Raw genomic sequence first — 19,469 nt, 5'->3', positions numbered from 1 at the left:
GTTTGTGTCTTTATGTACACCTTCAGATCGCCTGGTCATTTATAGTGACCTCATGAATTTCATGGGGTTTTCTTTGGCAAGGGATCCTACTACTAGCAGGCAAAGAGAAAAATGTTGACGCTTCTCATTCTAGCTTGCAAGACCAATGCGAGTAAGGTTTTATATCCCCCGTGTGCATGTGTGGCTATGTGCATGTATGCATGCTTGATATTTACTTCAAAGAGCAGTCAATCCCATGAGTTTGCCATTCAGAGCTCAGCAGAGACCCTTCCCCATATGTTCTGCTCTGAAGAACAGACGCTGCCTTCATAAACGGAGGAAAGATGCTTATTTTGCAAAGAGTCCTAGAGGGAGCATAAAGATGAACTTTTGCAGCCTGACACTAATCCTGTGGCACTTACTGAAAGGAGGGCTTGCGCCGTCGGGAGCATTGGTTAACACAAATCCAACCTTTTGTTTCAGATAAGCTTCTCTCCAGTGAAAGGAAATTCCTGCAATGTCTTTTGCAATATGATATGTCTTGTTCTTGGGCTCTTTGCTGCCAAAGCAAGATGAACCCAGCGGTGGAGCTTGAAAATGGTACTATTCTGGATCACAGCTCCCAATAGTATGGACAGGGGTCATGTTTAGATATCACCACATCATCCTGAACACACCTGGGATTTTCCATTTTCAGAAGGTAAAAATAACCAGACCATGGTTAATATTCAGATGAGAGACCACCAAGGAATACTATAGATCTCTAGACAGGGCTCAGAATGAATCTTGTCTTTAGCCCTAGAAAGCAATAGCTGCCAGTCGGAGCAGAATATACTGTTCTGGATGGATCAATGGTCTGGCTCAGTGTTGCAAGGCACCAGACGTGCCAGAAACCAAAAACCAAAGGTCAATAAATGTTGTTGTTGTTGTGTGCCTTCAAGTCATTCCCAACTTATGGTGCCCCTAAGCAGACCTTTGCAAATCCAAGCAAATCTTGGCAAAGTTTGTTCAGAGGCGGCTTGCCTTTGCCTTCCTCTGAGGAAGGTCAATCAATAGGTTTCCTTGAGTGAGTGGGGATTCGAACCTTGGTCTCCGGTGTAGCTATGCTGCTACACTAATCATAGATAAATAAAATATACTCAGTATATATCTCTAGAGAGAGGCGGCTGGACTAAGAAACCAGTATACAAATAGCAAGGATAATGAAGACTACAAGGTGATATCAAAATCAGAATAGAAAGATTATCAACAACAACTACAACAAAAATAGTTGTGACAAACTGCAATAAACCCAAGAATCTAAAACAATATACATGACATATAAGAACGTTCATGGCAATCTGGGTAACAGCTAACAACAGTCATAAGATGTACTTGCAAATGACATCCATTTGGACTTGAAGATCTTCTTCAGATAACAATGCGCTGATATGAAAACACAAGGCTTAATAATACCATCAGAAACTGTCTTTAGGACTCAAGTTTTGGCTGAGAAACCTCAGGACCAGTGACCATCCTGGGTTGGCAAATCGATTGGCGACGTATTCCAGTTCAAAGAGGGCTCTTGGTTGTGCCTCTTCTCCTTCATCCATCAGCCATGTGTCTGTCTATCCAGTGGAAGGCCAGTCTCTTCTTGCTCCTCTTCCCAACAGCTGTGCCAATGTCTACACTTTTCATTATTCATTTTATTGATGCAGTAATAGCTCATGATCACAGTTCGTGATAGGCCTTTGTCACTAAACGCTGCCCTGGAAATGGATTTCATCCAATTAAGCCTCCAGCGAAATCAAAGACCACTTTATTTAATCATTGCTGATGCAGTCAGAAAACATGAACTCATCAAAAACCCAGAGAAGAAGTTAGAAGACGGAAACTGTGCCAAAGTCAGGGCAGGCCTGGTCAGCTCAGGAAGCCCATCAGATACGGAGGCCCACCAGGAGGGCGGGCTCTACCATTAATGACTTAATTGATGATGATTTTGTACTATCATGCCGTCATGACCTGGGAGAACATGGAGGCTTTTCTGATAGCATCTCCTTGAAACTCATCTTCTCGGATGATTCTGCAGCCAAGATGGTGTCTTGGGAAGTGCGCTAAGATGTGGTCAGTCATTTTTATAGAGGCAAGAGGTTTGGGAGCTAGTTTGCAAATGTGGTGCATCCAAAAATGGACTCATGGGCCATAAGATCTTAAGGGCCTTGCTAGACTAAGCCAATGGTGAGTGTCCAGCATTTGTTCCCATTGTGGACAACCAAGGGCATTGCCACACTACGTAATTATAGTACTATGACTCCAGTTTAGAATAATGGCATCCTAGAGTTGAAAAGGTCCACCAGGGCCATCTATTCCAAATGCCTGCCATGCAAAAATACACGACCACTGCTTAACTGCTGTGGCTATGGAATCCTGGGATTTGTAGTGTTGTGAGATATTTAGCCTTCCCTATCCGATTCTGTGTGGGGTGGCAAGGGAGGAGGAAGCCAATGGGCGGAGGTGGCACCATGAGTTACTGCATGGCAAACAGAAAGGTCTAGGGAAAAGCGTTCACTGAGTAACGCATAAGAAAGTTTTAATATCTAATATATTCAAATGATGCAGTAACAGCAATTTCCTGGCATCCAGATAAACAGTGTGTAGACAAAGCAATACACTTGGCCAGAATGCATAAATGACAAAGGAGTGTATACACTTCCTAGATGCATGCAAAGTTAAAAGTATAGACACATCTAAAGTGCATGGAAAATAAGAGGCATATGAACTTCCAAAGGACTTACACAATGAAAAGTATAAACATATCCAAACGCGTTTCGACTAGAGCCTTCTTCAGATGCCATTGCTGGGGATTGATCCTGGCAACTGAAATGGGTCTTCTGCCTTTGAATTATGGCCTCATCCCAAGCAGAGGGAGTGAGATAGATTAAAATGGGTCTAAGAAGCCATTGAGAAGCTGGAAGGTGTCCAGAGAAGGTCTAGAACCCAAGCCCTAGGAGGAGTGCCCTAAGAAGTTGGGCATGTTGAGCTTGGAGAAGATGGAAAGGTGACACGATAGCCACCTTTAAATATCAGAAGGGATGCCATGTAGAAAATGGAGTGAGCTTGCTTTCTGCTAATCCAGAGACTAGGATACAAACCAATGGGCTGAAATGATAAAGAAAGAGATGCTATCTAAGCATTAGGAAGAATTTGACTGTAAGAAGTATTTGACAATGTGTGGGATGGACTGCTTTAGAGCAGGGGTAGGCAACCTTTTTGAGCCGGGGGCCGGATTGCTGTCCCTCAGGCGACTGGGGGGCCAAAGCCGGGGGTGGAGCTTCCACCCTCTGGGGGCGGGGGCGCGTGCTGGGGGTGGAGCTTCCACCCTCTGGGGGTGGAGCCGCATGCCGGGGGCGGAGCTTCCACCCTCTGGGGGCCAGGCCTCCTCCTCTTTGCCGGCCCCTGACAGGGCCCCAGGCCCCGTCAGAGGCCAGCAAAAAATCCGGCTGGGGCTGCCAGCGCTGGAGGCCTCCCCCTCTTTGCTGGCCCCTGTCAGGGCCCCAGGCCCCATCAGAGCCTGGCAAAAAAGCCGGTGGGGGCCACCAGCGCTGGAGGCCTCTTCCTCTTTGCCAGTCCTTTTGCCGCCGCTGGAGTCCTCTTGGAGGGCCCCGGAGACGGCAACTGGCCTCCCAGAGGCCCCCTGAGGCCGTCAGAGCCCTGTTCGAGGGCTCCGGCAGCCGCAGCGGGCCTCCTAGAGGCCACCACCAATGGCGGTGAAGTCTCATGTGACCTTTTCTGTGGTCGCGTGAGACTTCGCCTCTAGGCTGCCGCCATTTCCCCCCCCCACAATGGCGGCGAAGTCTCATGCGACCTTGGGGAAGGTCGCGCGAGACTTCGCCATCATTTTGGGGGGGGGGAAATGGCGGCGCCCGGAGCGGCAAAAAGCCGCAATTGGCGGAGGTGGCGGCGGCGGCGGCAGCAGCAGCAGCCAGGGGCCAGCTGAAAGGCCTCCGCGGGCCGCATCCGGCCCACGGGCCGGAGATTGCCAACCCCTGCTTTAGAGGATGGTGGACTCTCCATTTTTGGAGGTCTTTAAACAAAATGCAGATGGCCATCTTTCAGGATTGTATTAGTTGTGTATTCTTGCATGGCAGGGGGTTGGGCTGGATGACCCTTATGGACCTTTACAACTCTAAAATTATTGATTTCAAGCTGAAAATGCACCCTCCCTTCTCATTGGAATAACTATTCCTTAAGGAGTCTGAGGAACTCTTCCGCCTGGTTGTATACATGTTAATGATCACAACCGCTACCCACAGAAATTGCTTTATTGAGCATGTTTTCTTCGATTGGAAAGCAGCTTATCTGTAAAATGTACATTGTGTAAAATACTGCCATACAAGGTATTAAGAGCATTTGAGTGGGTAAGCTCTTTAGCAAGATTAATTTCGCAAAAGAAGAAATAAAATACAAAATATGCACCCTTGGCTCTTAGTCATTCTTGCCGCACACACACACACATGCGCGGCTTCTGATTCCTAGCATTTAAATAGCTTTTAACGTGGAACAAATAAGCAGGGGGTAAAAAAAAAGGGAAAGAAATGACAAAGCACATATTGGGCTTTGTGCTTCTGAAATGTGAAGTGTCACTTGTTCCTCAACGTGGAAGACATGAATGCAAAGCATTTGCTCCTTTCGCATCGAGAGCTGAACTGCCCTCCAGTGCTTCGAACATGTTTATGAAATTTCCCATTGGGGACATGTGTCCCTGTCTGGCTATGCTTACTCTTGTCGCTAAACCACAAAAATAAAGCAACATGGATTACCGTATTATACTCGACCATAAGCCGACCGCATGTATAAGTCGAGGGCAAAAATTATGGATCTTGATATGACCCATGGATACTTCGAGGGTAAAACTTAGGAGCATATAGCAAAGAATATAAAGGATGAAGCAAAGCAAAGCAATGGCAAAGAGCTTACAAAATCCCAGCAGAGATAACTCTTTGTGCTCACTCTTAAGGATGGATGGATGAGTGAGTAGTTTGGATTGGTGCTTCACATATTATATTCTTGCTTTGCACCAGGAAATGGTTCCTTCTTTTTAAGAAGAGTTAAGATACAGTACTTACTTTGACCCATGGATAAGTCAACTCAAGTTTTTGGGGTCAATTTTTTGACCTAAATTTCTAGACTTACACATGAATATATACAGTATGTACAGCTGAGTGGCTGGCGATTGGCCTCAAAACAGCGGCAACAGTAGAACTCAGAGGAAACGTTGGCATTGCAGACTTCATTGTTGTTGTGTGCCTTCAAGCCGTGCCAGATTTATGGCAACTCCAAGGCGAACCTGAGAGCCAGTGTGGTGTAATGGTTTGAGCGTCGGTCTAAGACACTGGCTGACCAGGGTTCGAATCCTGGCTTGGCCATGGAAACCCAGTGAGTGACCTTCGGTGCGTCATGCTCTCTCAGCCTCAGAGGATGGCAATGGCAAACCCCCTCAGAAGAAGCTCATCAGGTGAACGCTTTAGGGTCGCCATAAATCGTCTCCATAAATCAGAAACGACTTGGAGGTGCACAACAACAACAACAACAACAACAACAACAAGGCGAACCTATCATGGGGTTTTAAAAAGCTCTAGCTAATTTGGTACTGTTAAATCAGAAGTCAAATAGATGACGATTATGCCAGAGTTATGCAATAGGTAATAACTGGGAAGCACATTTTTTATGGATGGCATATGCGTCTAAATCACGTGGAAAACTCTGTTCTCATGGACTGAGCTTTCTTGACAACACTAGCAGAAACACAGAGCAATGCCTATGTGCAAACCCAACCTGAGCTGCTGTTTCAACATCTCTCCTCTTGCCCAGCTCTCTGTGTCAGACTACAGCTCCCTTCGTCCCCAGACAGACTGGTGTATGAGGACGATGGGAGTTTTTAAAAAACCACAGCCCATTCGGAGGGCTCTTGGCTGAGGCAGGCTGACGCAAATGAAATATTAAAGAGGCCTTTAAATAACCGGGGGAGCATAACTGTAAAGCCGGCAATTCATCACTATAATAAACTTCTCGAGTGTGTTTATTATAAGCAGTAAAATGAGAAACCATAAGCAGGAGAAAGGGCTTAGCTGTTCCTTTGCTCAGCATGGGGAACGGAGGCCGGCTGCTTTTACTAAAAGGATAGGCCTGGTAGTAAGTAAAAATGAAATCCTGGCATGAACTTACCTACAGTCACTTGGAGCTACCCAAGAAAAGCAGTGTGCGTCTATGTGTCTGTAAGGGAGATGTCGTTTGGGACTTGTGTCTTCGTAACCCATCTTGCATATGTAGGAAATAAAATGGAGTACAAGGGGCCCTTGTTATCCGCTGGAGTTTGGTTGCAGGAACCCTATGGATACCAAAATCTGTGGATGCTCAAGTCCCATTAAATGCAATGGGTCCATAAAATGTTGCCCCTTTTATAAATTGGCAACAATCAAGCTTTGCTATTTGGAATTAATATATTTTAAAAATATTTTCATGCCATGGATGCATGAATCCACAGATAAAGAATCTGTGGATATGGAGGCTGTAGTTTCGTAATGTTTCTATTCAGCTACCATGATGTTTCTATGTATGAGCTCCATTGTAGAGAACTGCAAACTAAAAAAAATGGGGGGTTATTTGGCTTTTCTATGGGGAACTGTGCCCTCTCAGGGGGCTGGGGAAAGGCAGCATGGCATAGTGGTTTGAGTGTTGGGACTATGATTCTGGGGATCAGGGTTCGATTCCCAGTTCGGCCATGAAACCCACTGAGTGACCATGGTCAAGTAGTACTCTCTCAGCCTCAGAGGAAGGCAAAGGCAAAACCTCTCTGAACAAATCTTGCAGAGAAAGCCCCAAGTTCACATTAGGGTTGCCATAAATTGGAAACATGGTGCCACAATAAACTACACTTCCCAGAATTCCATAGCTCTGAGCCATGCCAGTTAAAGTGGTGTCAAACTAGAATATTTCTGCAGTGCGGATGCAGCCTGAGTGGCCTCCCCCTTCCAGTCATAAGCAGCACAGCAATGCAACCCCTGCCCACAGTCTCCAAAAGTAACTTTCCAAAGCTCTGGGTTTGGATGGCTGTTTTCCTGCAGCTTTAGTAACTATTTTAAAGAGTCTGTGTTGCCGCCAGATGATCCCATTCCAATTCTGGAGCCGCCATCCTGAAATCAGTGAAGTTGAAATGTCCACAAAGCCATGGTTGAATGCCTTTTTCGCTTTTGCCTTGCCCTAGCAAGTCATACTGTGTGATCGAAGGCACTGCTCCTCTCTGGCGTGGATCTCTTTCATAACTAGCTCTGCTGCGTTCCTCAGCTGTATGGCTAGAACTGATGTGTGCAGGTCGATTTATTTAAATCGCACAACTCCCAGGTCTTTGTTGGAAGTGGATTGGTCGATGTTCAAAGAGAGCAACCTTTTGCCGATTGATCATTCCCATGGTTAGTTTGCAAGGAGAAGCTAAGGTTTAATGTTTTTCACTTTGGTGCATTTTACATTTAAAAGGCCCTGAGGCCTTTTTCAGAAAACCCCAGCTCCACTGGGATGTATGGGATTAGAATCCAAGATGGCTGGAAGGTTCCCAGAAAGGGGTACATTGCCTTTCAAAGCAATGGTTTTGCTGTCTCCAAGACAGGGCAGCCTTTGGGTGTTTGGGACCACAGTTCCCATCATCCCAGGCAGCAAAGTGGGCAGTCAATGGGGTTTGTAGTCCCAAACCACTGGACAGCAACCCAGCTATCCAAATAGCTCTCCAAACTGGAGAGGAGTGTTTTGATTCTTTGTTCCAGCAATGCTGTTCCTTTTCAAAAATTATTGCGGCAGTGTGTGCAGTTATGGTTGGATGCCACATATTCGAGACCTCCAGCATGACTCCGCAATCGTTTTTGAGTGGTAATATCCAATTTTGAACATTGCTCAAGCCTGTGTTGCTCGCATAGCGGAGAGTCCATGATTGCAGTCGGAGCGATAAATACGCCTGACATCTTCCAACAGTCTATGCAGTTCCAGTGTGTTTCTTAACTGTGCCGGTGAGCAAAGTGCATCGAGATGAGATCCAGCGCCACTATCAGCGGCCCTACATACACCTGCTCCCTTTCTCTGCAGACCAGTCCCAAAGGCATGCCTCATTCCTTGAACACTTGAATAAGCAGGCAAATTAAATGATAAATAAACTAGGTCAATACGAATGGACAAACGTCTGGGTTTCTTCCTTTTTTTCTTCTTTGGCCATCCTTCAGAAAGTCTGCCTTTGCTCATTCTTGCACTGGCATCCAGAGCTGGCATCAAAACAGTTTACAGTTGCTTCCCCGTTGGAGCTATGTTTTGAACATGTTTAATAACACTGTGCTTCGTATAGTCACTTTGGCTGGACTCTGGAGGGGTTCCATTGAAGCCAAGGGGATTATTGTGATATGGGAAAACTGTGTGGGGATCAAAAGCATGACAGGGAAATTTCCCAGATCCAATTTGGACCCCCTCCCCAGGACTAATTCACACAACAGCCTTGGCAAACTGCCATGGAAAGGAGAGCAATGTGAACCGTGGCACATGACGGGAACATGATCAGCTCAGCATTTTCTCAATTTTCAAATGTGGCCCAGATTTCCTCTAGCCTCCAGGTTGCACTAGTAGAAAAATGTGCTTTTACTGCAGGTTGAAGTGCAAGCAATTACAATACCCAAGTTGGTCATCTGGCATTTTCAACATGTTGGTTTCGACTGGCATCTTGTTAGTGGACCCATCCTTGGACTGGAAGCTCAGGTTTCGGCAGTGACTAAGAGTGCATTTGTCCATACCATAGAGTCTTGCAAGCCAGACTGTTTCCTCTTAGGGAAGGGAACTGGAACAGAGTAGGGGAGTTAGGGGCTGTACAGACAGCCCCAAAGGGGCAGCATGCAGCTGCCCCTGTTTCAGCAAAGTTGGGGCCGTGGCAGCTGCTCACCACAGCCCTGATCTAGCCTTTGCAGGGTGTGATAGCTGTGCTGCCACGACTTGGTGGTGCTCCTATGGTGCTGTGTCATCTGGACACAGCGCTGGAGGAGCACCGTGATGCCATGTGCCATGTGGTGCGACAGTTGCACAGCATCACTCTGCCCTGGGGTTGGAGCCATATATATGCTATGCCCCAACTCCGCCCCAACCCAGTCTTTAAGACTGGTGTACACAGGGCCTTAGAAAAGCTCAGCTGCATCTAACACTGTAGAAATAATGCAGTTTGACACCACTTTAACTGCCATAGCTCAGTACTATGGAATACTGGGATTTGCAGTTTTGGGAGATATTTAGCCTTCTCTGTCAGAGAGCTCTGGGGCCACAACAAACTAGAAATCCCTGGATTCCATAGGATCCAGCCATTCAAAGTGGTGTCAAACTGGATTATTCTTGCAACGTAGATGCAGTCAAATAGAGAGAGAGAAAGAATAAAAGTAGCAATCTCTCATCAGCCAGAGGCAATGGAGGCTTCTTATTCCCTTCCCTGGCAATAAACGGTGACATGATCGCTCTCTCATCTTCTATGGTTTCATCATTTGGAGCCTTTCTCACTCCAGTCGTGTGAGGTGTGAAAATATTTTTTCTGAGAACGGAAACGCATGAGGAAATAATAAACCCTTCTGGGCTCAGATGGGAAAACTGTGATGATGATTTTGAATGCCAACCTGCCAACCTTTCTGTTTTTTTGTAAAAAACAAAACCCACCAAGTTGTTGCTTTTCACATAAGAGCTGAATGATGACTGAGCTTTCCGCAGGTTCTTGTTTAATGGCTTGCATCCAGAGAAAGGTAATGGGGGGAATAATGCCTTATTTATGCTCCTCGGGTTGAAAATAACCTTGGAGGAGTTTTATGGGGCTGTAGCATAGAATCATGTGTTCCTGTGTTTCTGCAAGAAAACCTCAAATTGGAAAAGAGCAACCCATCAGAGATCTCAGCTCTGTGAAGGACTGGATGTCAGTAATTATGACAAATGTCACTTTGTCAGCTGTGGCAATATCAGCAAAGATCTTCTCACAGTAGTCAGATTGATAACCAAGAAGGGTCATGGACTGGAAATTGCATTTGCAAAATGCTGATGTGGGATATAAAACATAATGGGCAAAATGCAGCATGGGAGGTGGGTTCTCCCCAAAGCTGTTTTTGTGATGCTCTGGTCTATCAGACTCCCCAGAGTACTCTTTTTCTGGGTAAAAGGGGGGGATGAATTGCTGTCCTAGAAATCACAAATACTGGGGTTGTTTTTAAAGTTCAGTTTCTCAAAACCTGGATCCACTTCACACTATCCTGATCCAGGCTCAGGTGCATGAATTTTGAAAGACGGCTTAGGGCTGGGCGATGGCACAGGGATGCCTTGCCAACAGTTTAGTGTGCAATAAAATGCGTTTTCACTCAGCCATGCGCATCCCCTGGCGGAGCCCAGATTGGGGGCAAAAGTGACTGTGATAAACTCCTAAGAGCTAAGATTGGCCCATGGATAAGTCAACTCAGGTTTTTTGGGGTCAAATTTCTAGACTTATACATGAGTATATGCAGTATATTTTCTTTGCTGATGAACTGCATCCTTCTGAGATCCAGGACAAACTTGAGAGCATGCTGTTCAGTCATGTGCGTGTGCATCTGTGTGTGTGTTCAGACTAAATAACACACTGCTGCCACTGAGCCCTTTTGACAATGCTTCCCATGAAGTGCTTTTGACAGTCACAAGGCAAGGGTGTGCAGCATTCACCTGCAGTTAGTCATGCTCAGCGGAGACGAAGTGGGTTGGCGGGAGAGGTCACGTGAAGTGCCGAGTGCTCTGGGTAGCTGGCAGCGCCGGCAGGGAGTTGGCCAGGTTGCAAACAGAACTGTTTGCAAAGCGCCCTCCGCTTCCATGTTTCAGCATCCTCTGAGCGCCAGATGCCGATAATAAGCCGCAACGGGGGGATGCATTAGCCTCAGCCATAGCTGCGAGGTACACTGATAACTTAATAGCACACTACTGTGGTGCTGGCAGCTTTTTAGACTATTTACATCTCATTTTCTTCTAAGTGTTTCTTTCCCCTCACCCTCCATGGCCACCTTAAAGTGGAGCTGTTCAAGCAATGCTTCTTTTATTCTCTATCGAAAGCAAATAAATAATAATAATAAATATTTTATTTGTATACCGTCCTTCCTATGATCAGGGCGGTGCACAGCAAATCAAAAACAATACAATACATCAACACAATAAATCAAAGCAATAACAATATAACAATAGTACAAATAGGCCCATAAAGGACTGTACACTGACTTGCAACTGGTGCTAGAATCCTGTTGGGGTCATATACCTTTGTAGGTTCTCTTACAGGTGTGTTTGTACCATTTTGGTCCTTGTGCAACAGAGGTATTCAGGGACCGAGGTCCTGCAACAAAGGCTGTGAGATGCAACTTTGCTGACATTGTAATCTCGGTGGCGTGATACACAAACCTTGTTATGAATCGCGATGATGTGTATCGGAGCATCTCACGCACTGTCTCCTTGTTCAATGCAATGCCACCTCCACCCATTTTGACTCTTAAAGATATTTGTCTGTCTCCAATGTTTGACAATACTGTGCGTCATCAAAAGGGAAGAAATCTGAATGGTGGTCTTCAGTTAAACCAAAGTCAGCCTTGTCGATCTTCAGTTCAGTTTTATGGGAAGTTCGTGGAGGCCAATATTCCAGTGCTTGCTGGGATCAAAGTCAAATGATCAAAGGACCAAAGGAGATTTCATCTGCACATTTTAGCTTAAAACTCTTACACAGACTTTGTCTTTCTCTTTTTCTCCCTCTCTCTAATTATGGATTTCTATATACTCATACAGTGCTCCATTCAATGGCAGTATGTGCTATCCCAAGATGTAATGATAGCTACCAAACATAGGTGTCTTGAGAAGGTGCCTTGCCACTGTTACACTCATGTGTCCAAATGCAAATGCTGCTGGTCCCAACCAGAGCAGATCCACTGAATCAGTTGGCTGAATAAGCCAACATTTATTGAAATCCCATTGACTCACTTATCTAAATACTAGTGACCTAACTAAAGCAGGTCTATTGATTCAATGGGATTGATCTATGGGTTGGGTCACTATTCAGTAACTAGTTAGATGCATCTACTCCATTGGGACTAAGGAATGAGGTTCAGACCATTGTCTAGATGGGACCAGAAACTGGATTTCGCCCATGTCCATGCTGATAGTCTTCCATGGGCAATGGGTTGGACACTGGGGACATAGACTGTGGGCCTAAACAGGATGTTGGTCTGGTCCAGTGTGGTCCCTTTTGTGTCTGATGGTGAATCTACACTGTGGAAATAATGCAGTTTCACACCACTTCAAGTGCTGTAGCTCAATCCTATGGAATCCTTGGTCTTGTAGTTTTACAAAGTCTTTAACCTTCTCCGCCAAAGAGTGCTGGTGCCTCACCAAACTGGAGATCCCAGGATTCTGTAGGATGGAGCCATGGCAGTTAAAGTGGTGTCAGACTGCATTATTTCTACAGTGTAGGTGCACCCCTTCTGTTATCACAATTTGCCCCAGTTTTATTATGTAGCTTGTGCCAGCTAAATTTCAACCGACTGCTTTTGTGCAGGTTCCCACCTTGATGATGGACACCCAGTTTTCGGAATTCACCCCCGACATCACCCCCATCATGTTGGCGGCTCACACCAACAACTACGAAATCATCAAGCTGCTAGTCCAAAGACGGGTCACAATCCCGCGGCCGCACCAGATCAGATGCAACTGCGTGGAGTGCGTCTCTAGCTCCGAAGTGGACAGCCTGAGGCACTCCAGGTCGAGGCTGAACATTTACAAAGCTTTGGCCAGTCCTTCTCTGATTGCCTTGTCGAGCGAGGATCCGATCCTGACTGCCTTTCGGCTGGGCTGGGAGCTGAAGGAGCTCAGCAAAGTGGAGAATGAGTTCAAGGCGGAGTACGAGGAGCTCTCACAACAGTGCAAGAGATTTGCAAAGGACCTCCTGGACCAGGCGCGCAGCTCCAGAGAGCTGGAGATCATTCTGAACCACAGGGATGACCAAAGCGAAGAGTTAGATCCCCAAAAATGTCATGATTTGGCAAAGCTAAAGGTAGCAATAAAGTATCATCAGAAAGAGGTAAGGCCTGTTTTCTTTATGGGGATGGTGTGATGCATTGTTTATACCCAATACAGATGGACAACTCCCAAATGGTTGCAAAAATTGAGAATTGATAGAATGCTCTTTGTATTTAGATTTAAGACCCTTTTGTTGTTCATTGTAAAGGTGTTTTCTCCTTTAAAAACAAGCAAAACCCCTTCCATTTTTTATTACCAGGAACTCTTATGTGTCCTATTGAACACCCAAGTAAGTCAAATTCATCCAGATAAAGAGAGAAATTTCTAATCTGCCTAGTGATAAGATATACTCTCAGACCTATTTTGTATGTTTGTCTCATGCAACTATTTCTCAATGCAACTATTTCTTCACATGCAACTATTTCTTAATGCAACTGTTTTCTCAATGCAACTATTTTATCTTAACTATGTTTGACTATGATATCGGTTTGTTTTTCCGGTTGTCTGCAAAAGACCAGTTGGTTAATGCAGGATAGATTTGAGTTGACTTGCCATTGTTTAAAAGCGATTGCCGCATTTTCTAACTTGGAGCCTTCATTTTACTGGCTGGGGATGATGGGAGTTGAGAAGGATTAAATTGGTTTAGTTTTGACCATATACAGATCGTGATAGTTGATATTTGATATTTGGGAAACACTGGTGTAGACCATGACAAAATAAAAGCTAAAAGCACCAATATAGACATAAATGCATGCTTCTTAAGTTATGCTCAAAGTGGAGGGCATTTTGGAATCCCAAGCAGAAACATGAAATGTAGGGCATGTCCTGGAAAAAGGAGGATGTCTGGTCACCCTGGTTGTGCGTCTAATGCCATCATGAGTGTGGTTGCACATTCTCAGCTGACGCATATCCATCTCCCCTGGCTGAAACGGATAGTAGTGCTCCTTCAGTCGCACATTGTCTTGGTGTGTTTGATTGCACAATGTCTCCATTCAACACAAGTGTCATGAATATTGTTGGAAGTTCTTTCAGCGCCTACCTTGCTCCTGTATTAAGCAGACTGCACCTCAAACTGAGAAGTTGGGCCTGGTCAACTAGTACCGTTGCACGTCCCATCCTATATTAATCCATCTCATATCATCCCATTGCACCCCACATCACATCCCACATCCCATCATTGTCTACCTTCTGACCAGCAAGTCAGCACACTTTCCCTCATTTACCACCCCAGTTCTCAGGGCAAACCTTGATTCGACTGGATCGGGCATTTAACCCATTGCCAAGCGCTTCCGCAACATTACTCTTTGTTTTCACAGTAGCGCAGACATGAATAAACTGTAAGTGTGAGCAGGAAGCACCATCTGGCACTGTTCTGTACGTGCATTTGAATGTTCTCACACATTTCCAGGGCTGACTCGAGCTCCAAACAATTGATGCTAATTGGGTACTATGGGTAGATGTGGTGCTACGCTGAGATCTTGCGCATCAAGGTAATTGCTTCCACGGCGGAAAGAGCCACAAAGGCTTCTCCGGAGAAAAACATCACACGGTGCCCACATGGACAAGGGATGATCTTAGGTCCTACAGCAAAGGACAGCGGCTTCCAAGTCACAAGTGAGATTTATCCATTCTGGGTTTCATTCTGCACTTTAAAGGTGTCAAAACTATTTGAGGGATAGCATTCAACACCTTGGATAAATCCTTTAAAGTTTGGAATGAAACCCAGAGCAGACTCACAGGCTTCCAACATGATGGAAGCATTAAAGAAACCTATTTTGAGGATAGTGTTTGGCACCTGGATAGATCCTTTGGTCCTCAGGTGTTTTGGACTTCAGATCCCAGAAGCCCCAGCCAACTTGGCCATCAATCAGAAATTCTGGGCACTAAAGTCCAAGATATCTGGAGGACCAAAGGTTGGGAACCACTGCTTTATAGTCCAGGATTACAAAAAACAGGCCATAATGAATGTGGGATCAGGAGATGTATCACAGATACATAACTAAAATAGTCTCTCATTCATCCCCCCAAACCCATATTTTTCTCTACTACACACCTCCCACGCACCCAGAGATAGTTCCTGGCTGGGAGACGGTGAAGGTAGCAGCAGAAAAACATCCCACTATTTTCCTTTAGCTAGATGCACAACAACAGGCATCCTCTGGAACCTCCAGAATTGCAGAGGAAAACAGCTACAACATAGTTTTTATAAACACAAAAGATTAGCATGAAAGAAGACAACCGAAGCAGTCTTTTAGGACTGCAAACTCTGCTGCAAGCATAAGAGAAAAGAGATTTCTTTGGCAGTGGTTTAAAGATGAGGGTCTTCTCTGGCCCTTCGAGGAAAGATCTGCTGGTTGAAGCTCTGCTCTCCTTCTTCCTCATATTGGAAATGCTGAAAGATTTAGAAGGCAGCTATGGCCCCACAAAGCTCCAATATCAATGCAAAGAGAAGGAGACAAGAGGTTTTATCCTGGACTTGCAACCAAGGGAAAGAGGGCCTGCCTTCTGGATAGCGCTTAACCGCATCACATCTTTGCCCCCTTCTTCTGTGTCATGCTCTGTTCTCTCTCAGCAATAACCTTACATTTGAGCATATGTGAAACCACTCTCCCAGTAGCTAAGGGGATTAGACTGGATTCCCTATACCTGGCAGCTGTCTTGGTGGCAATAACTTGGGCATGACTTCCATCAGCACACAAGGACTGACATCCTGTTAGGGACACATGCGCGCATAACTTGTGCTAGGCATGCATGACACATTCTTCATCACCGCGCAACAGAAATATTCTGCTGATAGCGGCAAAAGCAGAATTGCATTACAGCAGTGTTGCACATTTGTGGTCGCATACTGGCATGGTGCATTGTGGCCACAAGGTGCGACTGAAATTCATAATGCACAATGAGCCAGGCCAGTACACAACCACAAATGCTTTTTGCTGCTATCAGCAGAATATTTCTGTTGTGCGGTGATGAATAATTTGCCGTTTTAATAATATCTTGTGCCCTTCTCAAATACCAGAAATTCTCAGATATTAGAAATGATCTTCTGAGCCCTTTCTGGTGCCAGAAAAAAGGGGCAAACATGGTCCACAGAAGTTGCAAGGATAGATGATAGTCAGGGGCATAGACCCTCCACAGTTGCCCAACCCTGCTCTGTTTCAGGGGCTGCTTTTTCCAGGTTTAGGCTCAGGATAATGAACTTTTGGAATGGAAAGCATCAGAAAGCATCAGAAAGCATTGCTTCCACCCAGGAAGCAAGTTGGAAATTATGCATGCCGGTCACTGGGTTATCCTCTCTCCAATGCGGGTGAAATCGGTTGCATTGCAATGAGAGTCATTATTTCTAAATGTGCACAGTCGGACATGTGTTTTAGGATAGGTCAGCATCGTGTAAGCCGTACCTTCTTTCTTCCTCCTTGTCTGTCCCTGTCTCAGTGGTCCTCTTCCTTCCTTGATATTCATAGGCTCTAGAGACATGATGCATTTCCATTCCCTGACACAGAGGTCTAGCTTTGAGGTTCATTGGAGAGAGAGAGCAGAGCACTGAAGAATGACTTTGCAATGCAGTAACAGTAACATTTCAGTGCAGCCAGTATAGCATTGCCATGAGAGGGTTAGGATGTGACTTGGGAAATCTGGGTTCGCAAGGAACCACAACAACACTTGGGCCAGTAACTTTCTCACAGCCTGATATCCCTCATAGGGATTTTTTGTTGTGCACCTTTGCGTCATTTCTGATTTATGGCAACCCTTTTGTTGTTAGTGGAAAGCTCTGGCTGGGTCCATTTTTGGTTGCAAGAGAATAAATTTGATATTTGTTGGTAGGCTGAAGACTGTTTGTGTGTCTCCTTTGGGCTCATGAAACTCAGGTTGAGCAGAGCTGGAAATGGTGCAGCTCCAACAACGGCGGTTGGAGAGCCAACGTTGGGAGTCTCTTAGCATTTTTGTCCCCTGACTCTTCTCGGATGTGCTTCTGGGAGTACTGGGAAGAAATGCTCACCGAAACCCAATTATTTTCCCCCTCTTTTAAGCAAAATAAATAGGTGTTTTTTACATCTGTAATTTCTTTTTTCCTTTCCCCGAGAAAGCAGAGCAAGGCTTGCCAGTTCAGGGGAAATGAATAGGACACGCAGCAGGTGGGAAAACGTCATTAGCAAACATTAATAAAATGGGGGAGTAGGGATGCAGGAATCAATTAATTTTGTTTCTCCCACAATGAAAACTTTTAAATTCCAAGGGGTGCTTTTGTTGTTGTTTTGCTTACGTCTCCATTAATCACACTGAACAACATGTGACTTGCAACTTATTGCTGTAATGCAGAGTGCTCAATTCAGGGTTCCTACCAGCCATGGCCTTTTCCAAGGGTGCATCTACACTGTAGAAATAATGCGGTTTGACACCACTTTAAGTGCTGTAGTTCCATCCTATGGGATCCTGGAGTTTGGGTGTAGTTTTACAAGATCCTTAGCCTTTTCTGCCAAAGAGTGCCAGTGCCTCACCAAACTACAAATCCTACAAAATTCTGTAGGATGGGACCATGGCAGTTAACACCGCATCAAACTGTGTTATTTCTACAATGTAGATGTACCCCAAGATATTCTATTGCATTCATAGGGATAGGGAAGGGAATAGAAAGAAAAGAAATCAAAATGGAAGGGAAGGAAGGAAGGAAGGAGAGAGGGAGTGGGAGGAAGGGAAGGGAATGAAAAGAAAGGAAAAAAGAGATGGAAGGTGGGAAGGGAAAGGAAGGGATTGGAAGAAAGAAGAAAGGAAGGAGGGAAGGAAGGAAGGAGAGTGTGGGAGGAAGGGAAGGGAATAAACAGAAAGGAAAAAAGGTAGGAAGGGAATGAAAAGAAAGGAAAACAAAATGGATGAAAGGAAGGAAGGAAGGAGAGAGGGAGTGGGAGGATGGGAATAAAAAGAAAAGAAAAAGGAGATGGTAGGCAGGAAGGAAGGGAAACAAATAAAAGGAAATGAAGCGAAGGGAAGGGAAGAGAGGGAGGAAGGAAGGAAGGAAGGAAGGAAGGAAGGAAGAACAGACATGGGGGAAAAAGAGTGAATTTTGAAATATAGGTAGGGACAGCATACACAAAGAGGGCTTTTGCTTCCAGATACTGTATTCCCATTCCTCATGAGCTGGAGACACTTTTGAAAGGCCTTTTCTCTCTCTATATATATATATATATATACTGTATATATGAAAGAAAGAAATCCGACTGAAGTGCCCCTTGGCGCTTCTCCAGGTTCCTTCGGAGCCTCCTGGGGACATTGCGCATCCAACAGCAGTGGCACGCTTGACAGATTCAAAGTACCTCCGAGCTTCCCATGGCATGGCTGGGAAGACAGTCCATATACTGTTAGGTAATGGATCTCTCTCTGGTGGTTCTTTCTTTACTTAAATGTCTGCAAGAGAAAAAAGGGGGGAAGAAAAAGAAAAATATGGTTCAAGCTTTTTCTGTCTCTTTCTGTTCCTTTCAAACTATTTTTCCTTGAAGGGCGAACACACATCCACAGAGTTTGTTGTGGCACCAGAGCTCTCTGACAGAGAAAGCTCAATGCCTAGCAAAACTACAGTTCCCAGAATTCCATAGCATGAACCCACGACAGTTAAAGCGGTGTCGAACTGCTCTATTTTTGCTGTGTAGATGCAGCCATAGAGAAGGGGATTATGGGCAGGGCAATATGGTCTTTCAGATACAAGTCCGAACCTAAATTGTATAGGGCTATATGGGTTATAACCCGCACTTTGCATTCATATATAGCTGTCAAGAGCATGCAAGGAGCCTAGCTGCCTTCATTCTGCCTATTCTTTGCAATCCAAAAGTGTAAAAGAGATCATAGACACATAAAAGGAGCTTCAGTTCAGATAACTGATTGATTCTTGAGGAGCATAACTATTGGGGGGATTGATCGCCATCTTCCAATGCGTGAAAACCCGATGGAGCTCAACAAAAGGATCCCTCCTGTGTCGGAACGGCATGATTTTTTATCTACACCATGAATAAATGTATTACAAACAATTATGTTCCCCATCACCACCACCTTTTAAATAATTCATCAGATGCCCTCGGTATGTTTTGAATTCACGGTGTGCAGCCATTCTGCGCAGAGAACGGTTTCCATTGCCAGAAAGACTGGAACAAAACAGAAGACCTTTCCCTTGGAATCTCAACATTTACAAACAACGTTTTTTGCAGGAAACAGCGCAGGGCATGTCCTAATCTTTTTTCTATTTAATTAACGCATAAAAGGTAATTTGCCTGGCATACGAACTTCTGAAATAATATGAACAAACCAAGGCTGGAATTCAGCATGGGACTCACATCTTTGGGACTGGACACACATGTGCAGGAAATAAAACTGACTAGGTTTGCAATGTCTGTGCTCACCTATGTTGCAACATATGGGCATCCATTGTGCAGTGGTAGCCAGTGGCG

The 19,469-nt window shown here is 45.1% G+C and overlaps 1 protein-coding gene across 1 annotated transcript in view; it reads left to right on the top strand.

The window, feature by feature from the left end:
* TRPC5 (transient receptor potential cation channel subfamily C member 5) overlaps positions 1–19,469 on the top strand; it is a 112,843-nt gene that overhangs the window by 44,754 nt on the left and 48,620 nt on the right. Inside the window, exon 3 of the mRNA XM_042479205.1 lies at positions 12,572–13,093. Within this exon, the coding sequence (XP_042335139.1) occupies positions 12,572–13,093 (522 nt within the window). The remainder of the gene's footprint in view (positions 1–12,571; positions 13,094–19,469) is intronic.

Source organism: Sceloporus undulatus, chromosome 7 (genome assembly GCF_019175285.1).
Source record: "Sceloporus undulatus isolate JIND9_A2432 ecotype Alabama chromosome 7, SceUnd_v1.1, whole genome shotgun sequence".
NCBI lineage: Eukaryota > Metazoa > Chordata > Lepidosauria > Squamata > Phrynosomatidae > Sceloporus > Sceloporus undulatus.
The sequence above is the reverse complement of the archived record's forward strand: the minus strand, read 5'-3'. Positions and strand labels throughout refer to the sequence as shown.